The sequence below is a fragment of the Haliotis asinina genome, chromosome 11 (genome assembly GCF_037392515.1).
Source record: "Haliotis asinina isolate JCU_RB_2024 chromosome 11, JCU_Hal_asi_v2, whole genome shotgun sequence".
NCBI lineage: Eukaryota > Metazoa > Mollusca > Gastropoda > Lepetellida > Haliotidae > Haliotis > Haliotis asinina.
The window spans coordinates 48,083,419-48,102,922 of NC_090290.1; the positions used below are offsets into that span (position 1 = coordinate 48,083,419).

The 19,504-nt window shown below is 39.7% G+C and overlaps 3 protein-coding genes across 3 annotated transcripts in view; 2 read left to right on the plus strand and 1 right to left on the minus strand.

The window, feature by feature from the left end:
- LOC137255936 (uncharacterized) overlaps positions 1 to 19,264 on the minus strand; it is a 32,034-nt gene extending 12,770 nt beyond the window's left edge. Inside the window, exons 1-5 of the mRNA XM_067793543.1 lie at positions 19,086 to 19,264; positions 17,627 to 17,717; positions 16,530 to 17,107; positions 15,682 to 15,928; positions 13,978 to 14,321 (exon numbers count right to left, since the gene is read on the minus strand). Coding sequence (XP_067649644.1) covers positions 13,978 to 14,321; positions 15,682 to 15,928; positions 16,530 to 17,107; positions 17,627 to 17,717; positions 19,086 to 19,160 — 1,335 coding nt within the window. The 5' untranslated portion in view covers positions 19,161 to 19,264. The remainder of the gene's footprint in view (positions 1 to 13,977; positions 14,322 to 15,681; positions 15,929 to 16,529; positions 17,108 to 17,626; positions 17,718 to 19,085) is intronic.
- LOC137256392 (mucin-2-like) lies at positions 121 to 3,760 on the plus strand. The gene is made up of 2 exons (XM_067794238.1): positions 121 to 2,074; positions 3,675 to 3,760. The coding sequence occupies exons 1-2, from the start codon at positions 121 to 123 to the stop codon at positions 3,758 to 3,760; spliced, it is 2,040 nt and encodes a 679-aa protein (XP_067650339.1).
- Positions 3,757 to 10,199, plus strand: LOC137256393 (integumentary mucin A.1-like). The gene is made up of 3 exons (XM_067794239.1): positions 3,757 to 4,138; positions 8,126 to 8,518; positions 9,053 to 10,199. Exons 1-3 carry the CDS (start codon positions 3,757 to 3,759, stop codon positions 9,352 to 9,354), a joined length of 1,077 nt encoding a protein of 358 aa, XP_067650340.1. The 3' UTR covers positions 9,355 to 10,199.
- Positions 19,265 to 19,504: the final 240 nt, after the last annotated feature.

Genomic DNA, 19,504 nt, shown 5'->3' on the forward strand with positions numbered 1-19,504 from the left:
ACAACTACCACAAAACCTAAAACAACTACTAACGTTGACACAATCACAAAACCTCAAACAACTAATACTAGTGAAAAAATCCCCACAACACCTCGAAAAGGTACTACAGTTGATATGAACATGACAACACCTGAAATAACTACTACAGGTGACACAACTACCACAACATCTCAAACAACTACTACAGGCAACACAACCACCATAACACCTAAAGGAACCACTACAGGTGACACAACCACTACAAGCCAAACAATCACCACAACAACTGAAACACCTACTACAGGTGACACTATGATCGCAACACCAGAAACAGCTACTACAGGTGAAATTATAATCCTCACAACACCAGAAGAAACACCTACAAGGGATACAGCCACCACAACACCTAAAACAACTACTACAGGTGCCACAACCACCAAAACACCTCAAACAACTACTGAAGGTGACAAAACCACCAGAACACCTCAAACAACTACTACAAGAGACACAATCACCAAAACACCTAAAACAACTAATGCACGTGAAACAATCACAACAACACCTGAAACAACTACAGCTAAAACACGAACCACAGCACCTGAAAAAACTACTATAGGTGAAACAATCACCACAAAAACTGCAACAACTCCTACAGCTGAAGCAACTACCACAACACCTGACACAGATAACACAATCACCACACCACTTCAAACACCTCCTACAGTTGAAACAGTCACCACAACTCCTCAAACAACTATTACAAGTGACATAATCACCACAAAACCTCAAACAACTATTACTGGTGACACAAGCACCACAAAACCTCAAACAACTACTACAGGTGACATAACTACCACAACACCAGAAAAAAATACTACAGGTCAAACAATCACCACAACACCTAACAAAACAACTACAGGCAACACAATCACCACAACATCTCAAACAACTACCATAGGTAACACAATACCTGAAACAACTACTACAGATGAAACAATCACCACAAAACCTGAAACAACAACTACAGATAAAACAATCACCACAACACCTGAAACAAATACTACAGATGAAACAATCACCACAAAACCTGAAACAACAACTATAGGTAAAAAAATCACCACAACACCTGAAAAAACTACTACAGATGAAACAATCACCACAAAACCTGAAACAAATACTACTGGTGACACAATCAGTACAACACACGAAAGAACTACTGTAAATGAAGCAATCAAGACAACTGCAACAACTACTACAGTTGAAGCAACTACCACAACACCTGACACAGATGACACAATCACCACACCACTTCAAACACCTCCTACAGTTGAAACAGTCACCACAACTCCTCAAACAACTATTACAAGTGACATAATCACCACAAAACCTCAAACAACTATTACTGGTGACACAAGCACCACAAAACCTCAAACAACTACTACAGGTGACATAACTACCACAACACCAGAAAAAAATACTACAGGTCAAACAATCACCACAACACCTAACAAAACAACTACAGGCAACACAATCACCACAACATCTCAAACAACTACCATAGGTAACACAATACCTGAAACAACTACTACAGATGAAACAATCACCACAAAACCTGAAACAACAACTACAGATAAAACAATCACCACAACACCTGAAACAAATACTACCAGTGAAACAATCACCACGACACCTGAAACAAATACTACAGGCAACACAATCACTGCAACACTTGAAAGTATAACTCCAAGTGACACAATCAAGAGAACAACTGAAAAAACAATTACAGGCGATGAACCTACCAAAACACCTGAAAAAACTACTACAGATGAAACAATCACCACAAAACCTGAAACAACAACTATAGGTAAAAAAATCACCACAACACCTGAAAAAACTACTACAGATGAAACAATCACCACAAAACCTGAAACAAATACTACTGGTGACACAATCAGTACAACACATGAAAGAACTACTGTAAATGACGCAATCAAGACAACTGAAACAACTACTAGAGCTGACACACCTTCCACAACACCTGACAAAACAACTACAGGCAACACAATCACCACAACATCTCAAACAACTACCACAGGTAACACAGCTACCAGAACACATGAAACAACTACTACAGATGAAACAATCACCACAAAACCTGAAACAACTACTACCGATGAAACAATCACTACAACACTTGAAACTCCAAGTGACACAATCAAGAGAACAACTGGAAAAACAATTACAGGTGTCGAACCTACCACAACACCTGAAAAAACTATTACAGATGAAACAATCACCACAAAACCTGAAACAAATACTACTGGTGACAAAATCAGTACAACACACGAAAGAACTACTGCAACTAAACCAATCAAGACAACTGAAACAACTACTACAGCTGACACACCTTCTACAACATCTGACACAACTACTACAGGTGAAAAAGTCACCACAACTATTAATGGTGACACACCCACCACAAAACCTAAAACAACTGCAGATGAAACAATCATCCCTGAAACAACTACTACGGGTGAAACAATCACCAAAACACCTGCAAGTGAAACAATCGAGACAATACCTGAAACAACCACTACAGGTGACTCACCTATCACAACACCTGAAACAACTACTACAGATGAAACAATCACCACAACACCTGACACAACAACAACAGGTGACACAATCAGCAGAACACCTGAAACTGATACAGGTGACAAAATCACAAGAAATCAAACAACTACTACAGGTAAACCGACCACTACAACAAACAGAACAACAACTACAGCTGACACATCTACCAAAACATCTGAAAAAACTACCACAGGTGACGCAATCATGACAAAGCCTCAAACAACTACAAAAACAACTACAAAACCTGAGACAAAAACCACACCTCAAACAACTACTATAGATGACACACCTACCACGACACCTGTAACAACTACAACAGGTGAAACAATCACCACAATGCCTCAAACAACTACTACAAGTAAACCAATCACAACACCTCAAACAACTACTACTGGTGAAACAATCAGCACAGCACATCAAACAACTACTACAGGTGACGAACCTACCACAACACCTGAAACAACTACTGCAGGGGAAATAATCAGTACAACACCTGAAACAACTACTACAGGTGCCACACCTACCACAACACCTGAAACAACTACTACAGATGACACAACTACCACAACACCTGAAACAACTACTACAGGTAACAGAATAACCACAAAACCCGAAACAAGTGCAATAGATGGAACAACCACAACAAGACCTGAAACAACTACTACAGGTGAAGCAATCATGACACCACCTGAAATAACAACTACAGCTGACACATCTACGACAATATCTGAAAAACCTACTGCAGGTGATGCAATCATGACAACACCTGAAACAACTAATACAAGTGACATAAACACCACAACATCTGAAACAACTACTACAGGTGACGCACCTACAACACCTGAAACAACTGCTACAGCTGGCACACCTACCACAACACCTGTAACAAATACTACAGGTGACACCACTACCACAAGACCTCAAATAACTACTACAGGCGACTCAATCACCACAACACCTAAAACAACTAATATAGGAGTCAAAATAACCACAACAACTGAAACAACTACAACTGCTGACACAATTAAGACAACACCTAAAACAAGTACTACTGTGGACAGAATCACCACACAATCTGAAACAAGTGCAACAGGTGACACAAACACCAGAAGAAATGAAAAAAGTTCTACTGGTGACACAATCATGACAACACCTGAAACAACTACTACAAGTGACACAAACACGAGAATACCTCAAACAACTCCTACTACTAGTGATGCTGTAACGACAACACATGAAAGAACTACCACAGCTGGCACAGCTACCACGACACCTCAAACAACTACTACAGGTGACAAAACTACCACACCACCTCAAACAACTAATACAAGTGACACAATCACCACAACACCTGAAACAACTACTACAGGGGAAATAATCAGTTCAACACCTGAAACAACTACTGCAGGGGAAATAATCAGTACAACACCTGAAACAACTACTACAGGTGCCACACCTACCACAACACCTGAAACAACTACTACAGATGACACAACTACCACAACACCTGAAACAACTACTACAGGTAACAGAATAACCACAAAACCTGAAACAAGTGCAACAGATGGAACAACCACAACAAGACCTGAAACAACTACTACAGGTGAAGCAATCATGACACCACCTGAAATAACAACTACAGCTGACACATCTACGACAATATCTGAAAAACCTACTGCAGGTGATGCAATCATGACAACACCTGAAACAACTAATACAAGTGACATAAACACCACAACATCTGAAACAACTACTACAGGTGACGCACCTACAACACCTGAAACAACTGCTACAGCTGGCACACCTACCACAACACCTGTAACAAATACTACAGGTGACACCACTACCACAAAAACTGAAACAACTAATACAAGTGACACAATCACCACAACACCTGAAAAAGCTACTACAGGTAACGCAATCATGACAACACCTGAAACAACTACTACAAGTGACACAAACACGAGAATACCTCAAATAACTACTACTGGTGATGCAGTCACGACAACACCTGAAAGAACTAATACAGCTGGCACACCAACCACCACACCTGAAACAACTACTACAGGTGACACAAAGCCTCAAACAACTACTACAGGTAAAACAATCACAACACCTCAAACGACTACCACAGGTGACAAAACTACCACAACACTTGAAACAACTACTACAGGCAACACAATCACCATAACACCCGAAACAACAACTACAGAGGACAGAATCACCACAAAACCTGAAACAAGTGCAAGAGGTGACACAACCACCAGAAGACCTGAAACACATACTACTGGTGATGCAGTCATGACAACACCTGAAACAACTACTACAACTGGCACACCTATCACAGCACCTGAAAAAATTACTACAGGTGAAACAATCACCACAACACCCGAAACAACTACTACAGCTGAAGCAACTACCACAACACCTGAAACAACTACTACAAGTGACACAAACACGAGAATACCTCAAATAACTACTACTGGTGATGCAGTCACGACAACACCTGAAAGAACTAATACAGCTGGCACACCAACCACCACACCTGAAACAACTACTACAGGTGACACAAAGCCTCAAACAACTACTACAGGTAAAACAATCACAACACCTCAAACGACTACCACAGGTGACAAAACTACCACAACACTTGAAACAACTACTACAGGCAACACAATCACCATAACACCCGAAACAACAACTACAGAGGACAGAATCACCACAAAACCTGAAACAAGTGCAAGAGGTGACACAACCACCAGAAGACCTGAAACACATACTACTGGTGATGCAGTCATGACAACACCTGAAACAACTACTACAACTGGCACACCTATCACAGCACCTGAAAAAATTACTACAGGTGAAACAATCACCACAACACCCGAAACAACTACTACAGCTGAAGCAACTACCACAACACCCGAAACAACTACTACAGCTGACGAACCTACCACAACACCTGAAACAACTACTACAGGTGGCACCCCTACCACAACACCTCTAACAACTACTACAGATGACACAACTACCACAACACCTGAAACAACTACTACAAGTGACACAATCACTACAATGCATCAAGCAACTAGCACAGGTGAAACAATCACAACACCTCAAACAACTACTACAGGCAACACAATCACCACAACACTTCAAACAACAAATACAGGAGTCAAAATCACCACAATGCCTCAAACAACTACTACAGGTAAAACAATCACATCTCAAACATCTACAACACCTCAAACAACTACTACAGGCAACACAATCACCACAACGCCTGAAACAACTAATACAGGAGTCAAAATCACCGCAATGTCTGAAACAACTACTACAGGGGACACAATCACCACAAAACCTGAAACAAATGCAACAGGTGACACAACAACCAGAGGACCTGAAACAACTACTACAGCTGAAGCAACTACCACAACACCTGAAACAACTACTACAAGTGACATAAACACCACAATACCTCAAACAACTATTACTGGTGATGCAGTCATGACAAGACCTGAAAGAACTACTAAAGCTGGCACACCTACCACAACACCTCAAACAACTACTACAGCTGACACAGTCACCACAATTTCTCAAACAAATACTACAGGTAAAACAATCACAACACCTCAAACAACTACTATAGACAACACAATCACCACAGCACCTGAAACAGCTAATACAGGAGTCAAAATCACCACAAAACTTCAAACAACTACTACTGGTGACACAATCACCACAACACATCAAACAACTACTACTGGTGACGCAATCATGACAAAACCTGAAACAACAACTACAGCTGACACAATATCTGAGAAAACTACTACAGGTGAAACAATCACCACAACACCTGAAACAACTACTACAGCTGAAGCAACTACCACAACATCTGAAACAAGTACTACAGGTGACACAATCACCACAAATCCTCAAACAACTACTACAAGTGAAACAATCACCACAACCCTTCAAAAAACTACTACAGGTGACACAACTACCACGGCACCTCAAACAACTACTACAGGTGACACAACTACCACAACACTTGAAACAACTAATACAGGAGTCAAAATCACCACAATGTCTCAAACAACTACTACAGGTCATACAATCACCGAAACTCCTCAAACAACTACTACAGGTGACATTATCACCACAAAACCTCAAACAACTACTACTGGTGATGCAGTCATGACAACACCTGAAACAACTACTACAACTGGCACACCTATCACAGCACCTGCAAACATTACTACAGGTGAAACAATCACCACAACACTCAAAACAACTACTACAGCTGAAGCAACTACCACAACACCCGAAACAACTACTACAGCTGACGAACCTACCACAACACCTGAAACAACTACTACAGGTGGCACCCCTACCACAACACCTCTAACAACTACTACAGATGACACAACTACCACAACACCTGAAACACCTACTACAAGTGACACAATCACTACAATGCATCAAGCAACTAGCACTGGTGAAACAATCACAACACCTCAAACAACTACTACAGGCAACACAATCACCACAACACCTCAAACAACAAATACAGGAGTCAAAATCACCACAATGCCTCAAACAACTACTGCAGGTAAAACAATCACATCTCAAACATCTACAACACCTCAAACAACTACTACAGGCAACACAATCATCACAACGCCTGAAACAACTAATACAGGAGTCAAAATCACTGCAATGTCTGAAACAACTACTACAGGGGACACAATCACCACAAAACCTGAAACAAGTGCAACAGGTGACACAACAACCAGAGGACCTGAAACAACTACTACAGCTGAAGCAACTACCACAACACCTGAAACAACTACTACAAGTGACATAAACACCACAATACCTCAAACAACTACTACTGGTGATGCAGTCATGACAAGACCTGAAAGAACTACTAAAGCTGGCACACCTACCACAACACCTCAAACAACTACTACAGTTGACACAGTCACCACAGCACCTGAAACAGCTAATACAGGAGTCAAAATCACCACAAAACTTCAAACAACTACTACTGGTGACACAATCACCACAACACATCAAACAACTACTACTGGTGACGCAATCATGACAAAACCTGAAACAACAACTACAGCTGACACAATATCTGAGAAAACTACTACAGGTGAAACAATCACCACAACACCTGAAACAACTACTACAGCTGAAGCAACTACCACAACATCTGAAACAAGTACTACAGGTGACACAATCACCACAAATCCTCAAACAACTACTACAGGTGAAACAATCACCACAACCCTTCAAAAAACTACTACAGGTGACACAACTACCACGGCACCTCAAACAACTACTACAGGTGACACAACTACCACAACACCTGAAACAACTACTACAGGTGACATTATCACCACAAAACCTCAAACAACTACTACAGGTGACACAACTACCACAACACTTGAAACAACTAATACAGGAGTCAAAATCACCACAATGTCTCAAACAACTACTACAGGTGATACAATCACCGAAACTCCTCAAACAACTACTACAGGTGATACAATCACCGAAACTCCTCAAACAACTACTACATGTGATACAATCACCGAAACTCCTCAAACAAGTACTACAGGTGATACAATCACCGAAACTCCTCAAACAACTACTACAGGTGACATTATCACCACAAAACCTCAAACAACTACTACTGGTGACACAAGCACCAAAAAACCGCAAACAACTACTACTGGTGACGTAACTAGTACAACACCTGAAATAACTACTACAGGCGACACAATCACGATGCCTGAAACAACTACGACAGGTGACACGATCACCACAAGGCTTCAAACAAGGACTACAGCAGCTGGAACTTCTACTACAGATATCAGAACTACTGACACAGCAGGTATGTCAACTAATTCACATATTTTACTCTTTAAAAGACCTTTGTATTCACATATCAATTGCTATGGATATACTTCCATTCCTTGGTGACATATATCAGAAATCATCTTTATACCAAATATCTCATTAATGATTATCATGCACACATTGTGCAAAAGAAACCATTCATATCAAACAGTGACATGTTCTCAGAATAAAGAACAAATCCAGATTGAAAAAGAGACAATCTCAATACAACATGCTATATCTATGTTATAAGTCTATATGTTATACACTTTAGGACTTTTACAAAACTTGAAGTCAGACTACTGGTTTTAACGACTGAGAAAGTGTAATCCCAAACATGGCTTAAACTATAATTAGTCAGACTTGCCAAAGCCATGGTGGCTGAGAGGGTAAGATGGCTAACTTTGTGTAATGGTGGTGAGGCAAAATGTTCCTGTTGTTTGGAATCAATCATTAGAGATGATTTTCAATGAGACTGAGTAATAACAAGTTTAACACCATAACAAGAATCGACTACTGTCTATTTCAGTCAGTGACCTTGGCGTCTGCTATGCACGATGTGACAAAGCAGAAACATTATCACCATCACCAGAGGAGTTTAAGAAAGTGGTTCAATCTCTGATTCTTCCTAAAAAGAAACTCTCACAGCAAATAGCAGCAAGAATATCCACCAACAACACAGAGAGTCAACAGAAAATGGGGCTATGCTTCTGTGTCATCTTGCTGGTACCATACATGTTCCTCATAGTCTGGGACCTCCTTGACCTCTTGCGGTACATCAACAGGGAGTGGCTCAGCAATAACAGGAAGAGGTTTTTTAGCAAATGTTAAACTGTGTGTCTTCTTCTAGACAGTACCGTTTCAAGGAAAGACAACATTCCTACAATAAATATAGGTTATTCCTAAAATTAGGATAGGTGTGCAAAATAGTTACCAAATTTTTCAAGCCAGTCGTGTTTGGTATACCCTGAATAGTACTAGCCAACAAAATATACTGAGCAGCAAAGGAACTCCGTTATTTTGTCGTAAACATAAACGCTTACTCTTATCAGATTTCATCTTTTTCAAAATTTGCATTTCTTGAGCTATTCAGTATACTTCACTGGCATGAAATTTGAATGAAATGGGTTTCATTAAGTTGCTAATATGATGAATAATTTTATCAGGCCACGATCTTGCATGATTTAACGGCGTATTTTAACTTAACATAATGGAGATATATTTACAAAATGACCTCATGAAAATTCACAAGTCAGGCCAGTGACTGTGGAGATTTGCTGACCCAGCTGGATTTTTACTAGCCACAGGATAGCAGGCCAGTGGCTATTAAGCACACTCATTATCACTGGCTTACAAATGCCATAGCATCATGAACACGTGTGGATGATGACAGGACCGAGATCCCTGGATTTCAGGTTTCCTTTGTGTGCCAGGCAAAAAACAGAAGAGGATATTCCATTTAGCGAGGGTACCACTTGGCACTGCGTATGCATATGAAAAATGGTAGAATATATCCATGCAGATGAAATATTTCCAAAGGAATGGAACATATTGTCACAATTTCCATTAACATTTCCTCATCATCTGTCTCCTCCTTGGCTTCATCATTTGTATTTTATCAATCTTGTAAATCCAATATCACCTACTTTTAATGATATAAATATGTTTAAATTCCCAACTGTAATGGCCTGTGAGGCAGGTTTTTGAGAGGTCAGATTCAGAAGGTGTCATACTTTCAGTGACGATAAGTAATCTGAAACATTCAGTGAGTAAATTACTTGGACTTACTTGATAGATTGAACTCTGAAACACTTTTGTTTGGAGAAGCATATACACCATTCAATTTTTGCATAAGACAAAGTTCAGTTTCTAATCAAAATAACTATTTTTGCATTCAAGATACTTTTACAATGACATACAGCAAGCATGCATTGCTGAACAAGAAATCTCTTAAGTGATAATATTGTTTTATCAAAGTACTGAACATATTTGTTTACATTATTAAACTTGTTCAATCAAATTTTGTTGTGGAATGGTGGATAATTTTGGACAGCTAGAACAAGCACCATGGCAACTGGAAGAATTGCCATGCGGAACAATTGCAATGACATCCAGAACAATCACAATGATACCCTAAACAGCCACATCTGCACCCAGAACAATTTACAATGGCCACTGGAACAAGCGCTATGGCCACTGGACCAATTGCAATGACTCACAGAACAATTGCAATGACACCAAGATGATTGCAATATGCACCTGGAACAAGTGTAATGACACCCACAACAACTGCAATGACTTCTTTAAGACGTATTTCAGAAGTGGCATGATGAGGATGAAGACTTTTATGGTTAAACAACTTCTTGCAGTGGATGTGACATTTTGGTGTAGATTCTAACACCATCAAGCAAAAGATCTTGATCTTGATCAATTGCAATGGCCACTGGAACAATTGCAATGTCCACTGGAACAACTGCAATGACACCCAGAACAATTGCAAAGGCCAGTGTAACAATTACAATGGCACCTGGAGCAACTGGAATTACACCCAGAACAATGGCAGTGGTCACTGGAACAACCGCAATGGCCACCAGAACAATTGCAATGACACAAGGAAGAACTGCAGTGACACCACAAACTACAGCGATAACTCTGGATTCAACCTGCCATGACTCTAAACAAGTACAGTGACAGACACCAAAACTACAGTCAGTACTGACAGCAGGAACAACTACAACAACAACCGGAACAATGAACATGACACAACAATATGGCCTGTAATATAATATACATCATTGATGTATGTTGGCACACAATGTAACAAGATCAGTTAAATCGAGTCCTATGACATGTGTAGTTTGCAGGGAATCTATTCAAACACAAATTCCCATCGGATGAATCCTATTACCTTGTCACATACATTAACATGCCTCATTAGCAGTGAATTATTAGACAACCTTTGACGTGCTGTGTTTAGAGCTACCTCTTCACCATATACCTTCTTATAATCACTAAATAACATTATATTCCATTCTTTAATCAACTTAGTGAACCTGAGGTATATATATGTTACATTTTAAGATTAAAACACATTAAATTCCATTCCTTAATGAACATAAATCTACAATTCAAAATTCTTTTTCAACAAAATCAACAGTGGAAACTATTTCTCAATTACAGTGTTTCTGTTGTTTTCTTTAGCAGCCACTCACTGTGTCCAATGACCTCCTTACTTACCAGTCCTACACAAAATCTGTTGGTCAGAGTCTGGATTAAATTTCTATTATTTCCTAGGTTTTAGTTTTGAAGACTGGTTGCTACTTGAACATGAACTTAAATCATTATTTTGCTCCTAACTGTTGTTTGTTTCATCATCCTCAACAGCTGAAAACTTATGTTTACTTAAGAAAATTGGAAGATGTACACCATTTAGTCAAGCTCAAGGTATAGTCAGTGATAACATGGTTATTTCCCCTTACAATAGTAATTATAGTGCCATTTCGAGGTACAAAATTCAGTAATCATTTCCAGATGACTGTCAAACTGACCAATCACATTGAATTTAGAAGGAAACCTTATCTGACATGAGAATCAAAATCACCCTTGTTATTGAGGATTATTTGAGTGACAATCTGAATTTCAGTAACATTTGAAGCAGGCCAAAAAAAACCAAACTCGATATTTTACCAGACATGGTGACGAACAGCCTCCCTATTTATCTGATCTGGGCACTTTCTTATCAGTCAAAAAATATGGTATATACCGGAGAAGAGAAACAATGCTATTAACTTCCATCACATGCTTTGGAATGGATTTACGCCACTTTTCAGCAATACAAAAATCGCAGCAGGGGATACCAGAACTGGTTTTCTCATATTTAACCCATGTAGGAAATCGAACCTGGCTCTTCAGCCTGATGAATGAACACTGTAACCAGCACCCCTTTGCCACAGAACCAATTGGTGGTTCAAGTCTCCATACCTGTTAAGGCCAGACCAATCATATCTCTTGTTTTCAGTATTTTTGTCCTCAGAAAACCTACAAGCAGTAGGGTTAAAAAATAGTATAAAATAACCACTCAGAGTTTTACAAAGAGTAGTACGTGTTACTGCGTAATTTCTTGTAAGTTACGTTTTTTGCCCACAAAAACATAAAGATTTTATTTTATTATATATTTTATAGGCAGAGAAAATGCCTTTTTATTTTATTTTATTTTTTTTTTATTATTGAAAAAATGAGACCGGCAGATCCATAAAACAAGAAACAAAATTGGTCTGGAGAGTGATCTGGGGGCTACTCCACCACCCCAATAACCTTGGAATGAAGTATCTGGACTTCAGCTGGTAATAATACACAGGCCAACAATTGTGACCTGTTACTTTCACTGAGAGAAACAGTATTACTCTTTGTAAAATATAAACTGAAAAATTATACATGCATAAGACACAAATAATTCATCTGTCCAGCCAGTGTAAGCCAGATTTTGCGAGTGTCTTCTGGAAAGTAAGTCTCTCCCTTCAGTAATTTTCTCTTTTATCAACTTCTGAACAAAAGGAATGTGCTTTATATTCTTGTACTGGAAAAACCTTAAGAGCATCCTTCAAAAACAAGGCCACCCCTTTTATTACTTTGTTTCACTGAATTTTGGGTATCAGTTACGTGGGTTGTTTGAAAAATAAACGTTCATGTAGATTAATGTTGTAACAATTGGGATGGTCATCTTGTGTCAGAAAATAGGGTGCTACTACTGTTAAATAGTAAGAAGTGTTTTGGCAGTAACATATACATTTTGTCACCTTATGTATATACATACATATATATGTATGTGGCATCTTTGCGCATAGAGCTCAGACCACAAGAAACGTTGAGCGCAGAGCGTCTTTGAATGGGTGACTGTGTTTAGCAGCTTGATTCCTCAGGGTTTCTAGGACTTCGGTCCTGCCTCTCAGTGTGATACATGTGGTCTCACCTTAGGCAAATAAGTTTGTTCAAAATTGTGTCTGTCCACCCAGCAGAAAATGGGTACCCGCTGAGATAGGTTGTGAGACTAATAACCTATGATAACTAATAAGATATTTCAGAAAAGGGGTGGCCCAAATGTGCGGTTGACAGACAATAACTAACACATCCAACCACATCAAACTGCTCTTCCAAATGTCCTCACTACAGTCCAATTACTCAACATATTCAAGCCAATACTTGACACATAATTGTTTGACAAGCAATCCTGTAGCCCTTGTCTTTAAACATGTGGTTTGTTTGTTTGTTTGTTTGTTTGTTTGTTTGTACCACCCAATCTCTTTAGTTGCCTCTCATGATACTGTTGTGTGTGGTCAACACAGCGGGTGCATGGAAGATAGCAGTTCTTAAGGAATTCTTCACCTTCTTCTTTGCTTTCTCCCTTCAGGCATTTCAGGAAACAGTCCACATTGTACAGGTCATAAAGACACTTACCTTCTCCAGCTCATTGTTCAGACTCTCAATCGTCTCCTTCAGCATGGTGAGACGTCTCTGTGCCTCCTCACGTTCAACCTTCATCTCTTCACATTTATTCTCATACTCTGTTCGATGCTGCCTCAGTACGTTCAGCTTCTCCTCCAGGGCGTCAATCTGGCTGCAGATATTGTCTTCCTCCTTTGAGATGTTCCGCACCTGCAAAGCCTCTCTCTGAATAGCATCGGAGAGTCTCTCACACTCCACCTGGGCAGACGTTTTTTCTGATGACAGGACATCAAGGCGTGTATGCAGATTCTGCAGCTGCTCTTTGTAATGGTTGTTATCAACTGAGGGATGTGTTCCTGGAAAGGGGAAATAACTCTAGGAAACGCATTATCATCTTCATCACAACCGTGTAGCCCAGCCGTGTAGCACCCCAAAGACTGTCTGTGTTTGAATCCCAGAATGGTCCTGACTATGTTTCATGGTTTGTCAGCTTAATCCCATTGTTCTGAGTGAGTGAGTTTAGTTTTCCTCCACATTTTAGGTGTGAAACAGAGTGTTCTTACCACAGTATGGTATGTATTGAGGTACATCTTCGGTGCAGACCATTTCAGTTCGGCATATGAGACATGATTATGATGTAGAAAATTGACAACAAGAATCAAATCTTACATTATTTAATAACACTAAAATAGAGATAACTACAGGCTTTGTTATTTTGAATGAACATTTTATGACTAAACAGAAATGACAGTACAAAAATCAAAGGTGAAATACTGCTGTTCCACTAATACCGCAGTATACTATTTAATCCCTGCTGCATTTAACAATAGTCCAGCAATATCATGGCTGGGGACACCACAAATGGGTTTCACATATTGAACCCATGTGGGGAATGGCACCCAGGTCTTCAGTGCGATCCGTGAATGTAACCATGAGGCTACCCCATTGCCCCAAGTATATTTCTCCACCAACTAATGGTGGCCTTGCCGTCCCTGCACCATTCTAGTCTGCCCTCTCGTAATCAAACACATTTGTATATGTCACAATGAAACCGATGTCATGGTGCACGTCAGTTGCCATCATCTTGGCCATCATCATCTGTTGCGTTACTCAGCTATCATCACTGGTGGAAACATTACGTGATTATTTTTTCCGATAGATAAAACGTATAAAACATGTATAGCACTTTTAGCAGCACGCCTTTTGATGACCTGCCTTTGGCTATCTTGTTTGTTTTAACTTCTGGAGTTGGTTCTCATGCTGTCTTGTGTTTCTGATGGTATTCTATAATGTTTTGAGAGGAAAATGACATAGCCTAGTTTTGCTGCAATTCTTGAAAACTGTGTAAGAGCGATATAAAGGATGATTGTTGAGTTGTGCGAGGGGACTTATAAACACAGGACTTGAACGACTTCAGATTTCTACACATCTGTCTGCCATTATCAAGCTTGTCTGTTCAACTCATTGCCAGCAACTTTCAGTTAGTATATCTATACCCACTGTGAAAGTCATTCATTTTAACTTGTTCATTTTGTTTATTCAAAATATTACTGAATATTTTAGACTTGTATGTGTTCTATTTTGCTAGTTAAAAAGGTACTCTTTTCATGGCAAATTATTAACACGAACACTAGTTCATCAACAAAGATAACTCACTGGAGAGCCATGTTCATTATATGCAAAACATAAAGATGATGATTTAATACGACTATTTACCTTTAGCATGTTCCTGATAATTCTGTGGACTGTACTGATGATCTTTCCTATATGTTTGTGACCGAGCAATCCTCTGCACAGTTTTCTTGCCCTGGTACTCCTGTATGATCTGCTGTAGCATAATGTTACAGGTGGTTGAGCCGATACTACAGTAACACTCTGGGCAGAGTTCTCTCCCTTGACAGCACTCACGACACACCGTGTGACCACATGGAATCAACAACAAGGGTGTGAACTGGGATCCAATCTGGAACAGACAGATTTCTTTCATCATGTTAATGCTGATTAAAGAGCAAGTTTGATACATTTTGAAAGCACACATATCTGTGCACTCTGTGCCCTTAATACTTTATAAAGGAGTCACATTATCTATCAGAACACAGGTTGCATGTTTCTCATGAGCTGCTGGGGTGTTGTGGAACACAAGCAGAGGGGTGTGTTTGGGTGTAGGGTTCAAGAGAGAGGCCAGAAGCTTTGTTTACAGGTCATTTCCACTCCGCTGTCGATCATAAGAGAGAGTGACTGAGTTTAATTTTTACGCAGCACTCAGCAATATTCCATGCTATATGGCAGCGGTTTGTAAAATAATCAAGTCTGGACCACATAATCCTGTGATCAACAGCATGAGCATCGGTCTGCACAATTGGGAACAAATGACATGTCAACCAAGACAGCTAGCCAAAACACCCCATCACGTTAGTAGCCTCTCACGAAAAGCAGGGTTGCCTTTTGTGGCAAGCATGGGTTGCTGAAGGCCTATTCTACCCTGGACCTTCATGGGTCCAGTCAGAAGAGAGTGTATAATCCATGAGATTGGAAAAGTGTGAAAAATGAGAAAAAGTACCCACCATTATTTCAGAACAGCACGGACAATGATGGCTAGACATGTTAGATGATGATTCTTCATTTTCTAGCGGCAGTTCTGCTGATACATGTCGCTTGCCCTGGTAACTACTTGTTTTATATTGATGATTAGTACCATTTAAATCAAGATCTTTCTTTACACGTGACACAATTCTGTCCGCCAAAGCATCAAAATCTTTTGGTGCCAGCAATCTGGATTTTAACTCTTCAAATTCTCCCTCTGAAAAATCAGAAATGTCATCTCTTTGCTGACAAACTGGAGCAGATGTTCCTCTTTGTACGTAAACTGACGCCCCATCTAGATCATCAGTTCCTTCATCTTCCTCTCTTTCGCTAGAATCTGCTGCAACATCAGAGCTGTTGTGTCGCACCTGCAGCCAATTCTGGAACTTTCCTCTGGTATTCAGTTGACTGGTTCCTCCTCCGTTGGTGCTGGCTGGTTTAGGCAGTTGGGTATTGAGTCGTCCCTCGGCACTTTGTGTCCGTGACAACAGGGACTGTGGAGCAGCAGGTGAAGCCTTCTTTGGTCCACTTCTGTTATTGGAATGACTCTCTACACCAGCTGCTTGGAAAGAAAACACCTATAGTTAAAACAATATTGGATTTTCATCACAATTTTCAAAATCTATGACTCCGATATATTTAATGGTGAGTGAGTGAGTGAGTGATCATGAGTGAGTGAGTGAGTGAGTGAGTGAGTGAGTGAGTGAGTGAGTGAGTGAGTGAGTGAGTGAGTGAAATGTTCCAAAGGATCTTCTCTTTGCGCAACAGTTTAACGTTAAATAAATTTGGTGTTTCGCTAAGACTAACCACAAGACTTTCCTATGTAATGGTTAAAAGAGTAAAAAAAATCAAGTTTATTTGTTGTTTGACAATTATTGGTCTCTATGATCTATACAATGAGTAAACAACCACACAAGTCCTTTTGCACAGCAATCCTGACTCCAACAGTGTTTCTGTTGCTAGCCTTTCATACCTGAGTTTGGTGAACGTAAATATCTTCTTACACAGAGGTGCAATACCTGGGTACATTTCAATACCACCTACGGAAACTCTATGCAATGTAAAATCAGTTACAAACCCTTAGTTTTCGCAGCTTCAGTTTCATTTTTGGTAAGATGTTCGTCTCTCTGTTTCATCCAGTTCTGCTGTCGAAGTTTCATTTCACGGACCTAGAACAATAGACAGCATCCATGAAATCTCTAAAGGACTCATAGCTCATGAGACTGGAGTTCACCTTCTGGTTGTAATATCACAAACAGAAAAAAAATCAAATCCATTTTTTTCCTGATTTGAAAAGGACATATCAAGTCAAACTTGAAACTCATGCGTAATATAAACAGTAAACTGAGGCACAGTACTAAACTAGTCGTTTTATAGTTGTTTCATAATGCACTCTGTAATATTCCCACTATGTGATGGCATTCTGTAAATAAAGGAGTCTGGACAAGAATCCAGTCACTGACATGATCAATGAAAGTGATCCATGTAACCAGTCCGAGACGTAACGTGTACGCGAGGCGGCCTATCGATCGTCTCTTGTTCGCGAGACGGTGTGATGGTAACTGGGATAAAACACTTTTGTCATTCTGAAGTTCACCATTGTATGCATAAGACGACAGCTATAGGTGGCCATTGTGCACAAACTCTGGTGACATCCTATGTTTCCATGGTATTCCCTACAGATCAACTTATGGGTGCACAGCACATCATAATCTCACATGTTATGAACAGCCAATCCGTAAGTGTCAAAGTAGGTTTACAGTAATAACGAAGTTGATACATTGTAATACACTCAGTGATTTTAGAAATAACAGAATAGTCATTTTTCTTCAGTATAAATTTCCACGTCACAAAATATGTAGCATTGATGAACGGAATATGTGAAATGGAACATGAAAAAACAAACTAAGGGATGACCCTATCGGGATTCCATAGTTTAGAAAAACAGAGCAGGGATTCCTCCCTAGGTCACATGATTAAGTTTTAATTGATTACATTAATTAGCAGATGAGTGATGTCAGGAAAACTTTGAAGCTGAATATGTTTGTAGAAAATGTTTGTAACGATCACACAAAAAGTAGCAATACATGCTAGACATAAAGTTAACTAGTTTTCATCAGTAGTTGACTGTACCTACTCAAACTGACGAAATTAAGTCTGAACATTTTCCGGTCACAGCTGTGATGACCTACTGATGAACGTAAACATTCGATAGGTGGCGCAATTTGGTGAGTGGCTCGTGAGAAATTATGTCATTAGGAAATACCACGCAAACGTAAGTACCACGGAATCAACGCCACGGGTATCCCTACTCACTCCAGTTAACACAACAATTTGCGATTTGTATCGCGTAATAGTCATGGACTTCTCTTAAAAGTGCATCTAAAGCGATTCTAAGTTGAAAATAAACTGTGCAAGACTTGAGCTAGTCAAAGACGTATATATACGTCTTTGGGCTAGAGCAACAGGCGAGTGCGGCTCATATTTTGAGATTTTGATATCTATCATATATCCTCTTCTATACCAATTATTTTTACCTTCTCTGCCACCTCTTCTTTTTTCTGTCTTGAGTTTCCCGTCGGCTTTCCGACCCTGACCCCTGAAACAGGCATGGCTGTTTTTGAAATGAATCAATAACTTTATTCACTCACTTCACCACAAACTTTCATGACCCGTCGTCGATACGCTGCCATTTGTAAACAATCGTGTATTTGACAAGGGAAATAACTCTCCAAGTTCGAACTCTTGCATACCACAGTTCACTAGATATATGCAAAATCTACAAAGCTGCGACCAGAACTAGGATACGACCAGTGCTGGGATAAACACTCCACGATATTTTTACCTACTCATTTGTTTCTTTTTCTATTCGTTAATGTAAACCACAAGGGCTATAGTATGTGAGCTGCGTCATCAGACGTACACGTTTCTCCTCACATATTCAGTGAACAATGTA

Bases quoted from the DNA above. Each gene is read 5' to 3' on its own strand.
- LOC137256393 (XM_067794239.1), top strand. From the start codon at position 3,757: ATGACAACACCTGAAACAACTACTACAAGTGACACAAACACGAGAATA. The intron at 4,139-8,125 runs GTAACAGAATAA...CAACTACTACAG, and splicing joins ACCTGAAACAACTACTACAG to GTGATACAATCACCGAAACT. The intron at 8,519-9,052 runs GTATGTCAACTA...TGTCTATTTCAG, and splicing joins CAGAACTACTGACACAGCAG to TCAGTGACCTTGGCGTCTGC.
- LOC137256392 (XM_067794238.1), top strand. From the start codon at position 121: ATGACAACACCTGAAATAACTACTACAGGTGACACAACTACCACAACA. The intron at 2,075-3,674 runs GTAACACAGCTA...TACTGTGGACAG, and splicing joins ATCTCAAACAACTACCACAG to AATCACCACACAATCTGAAA.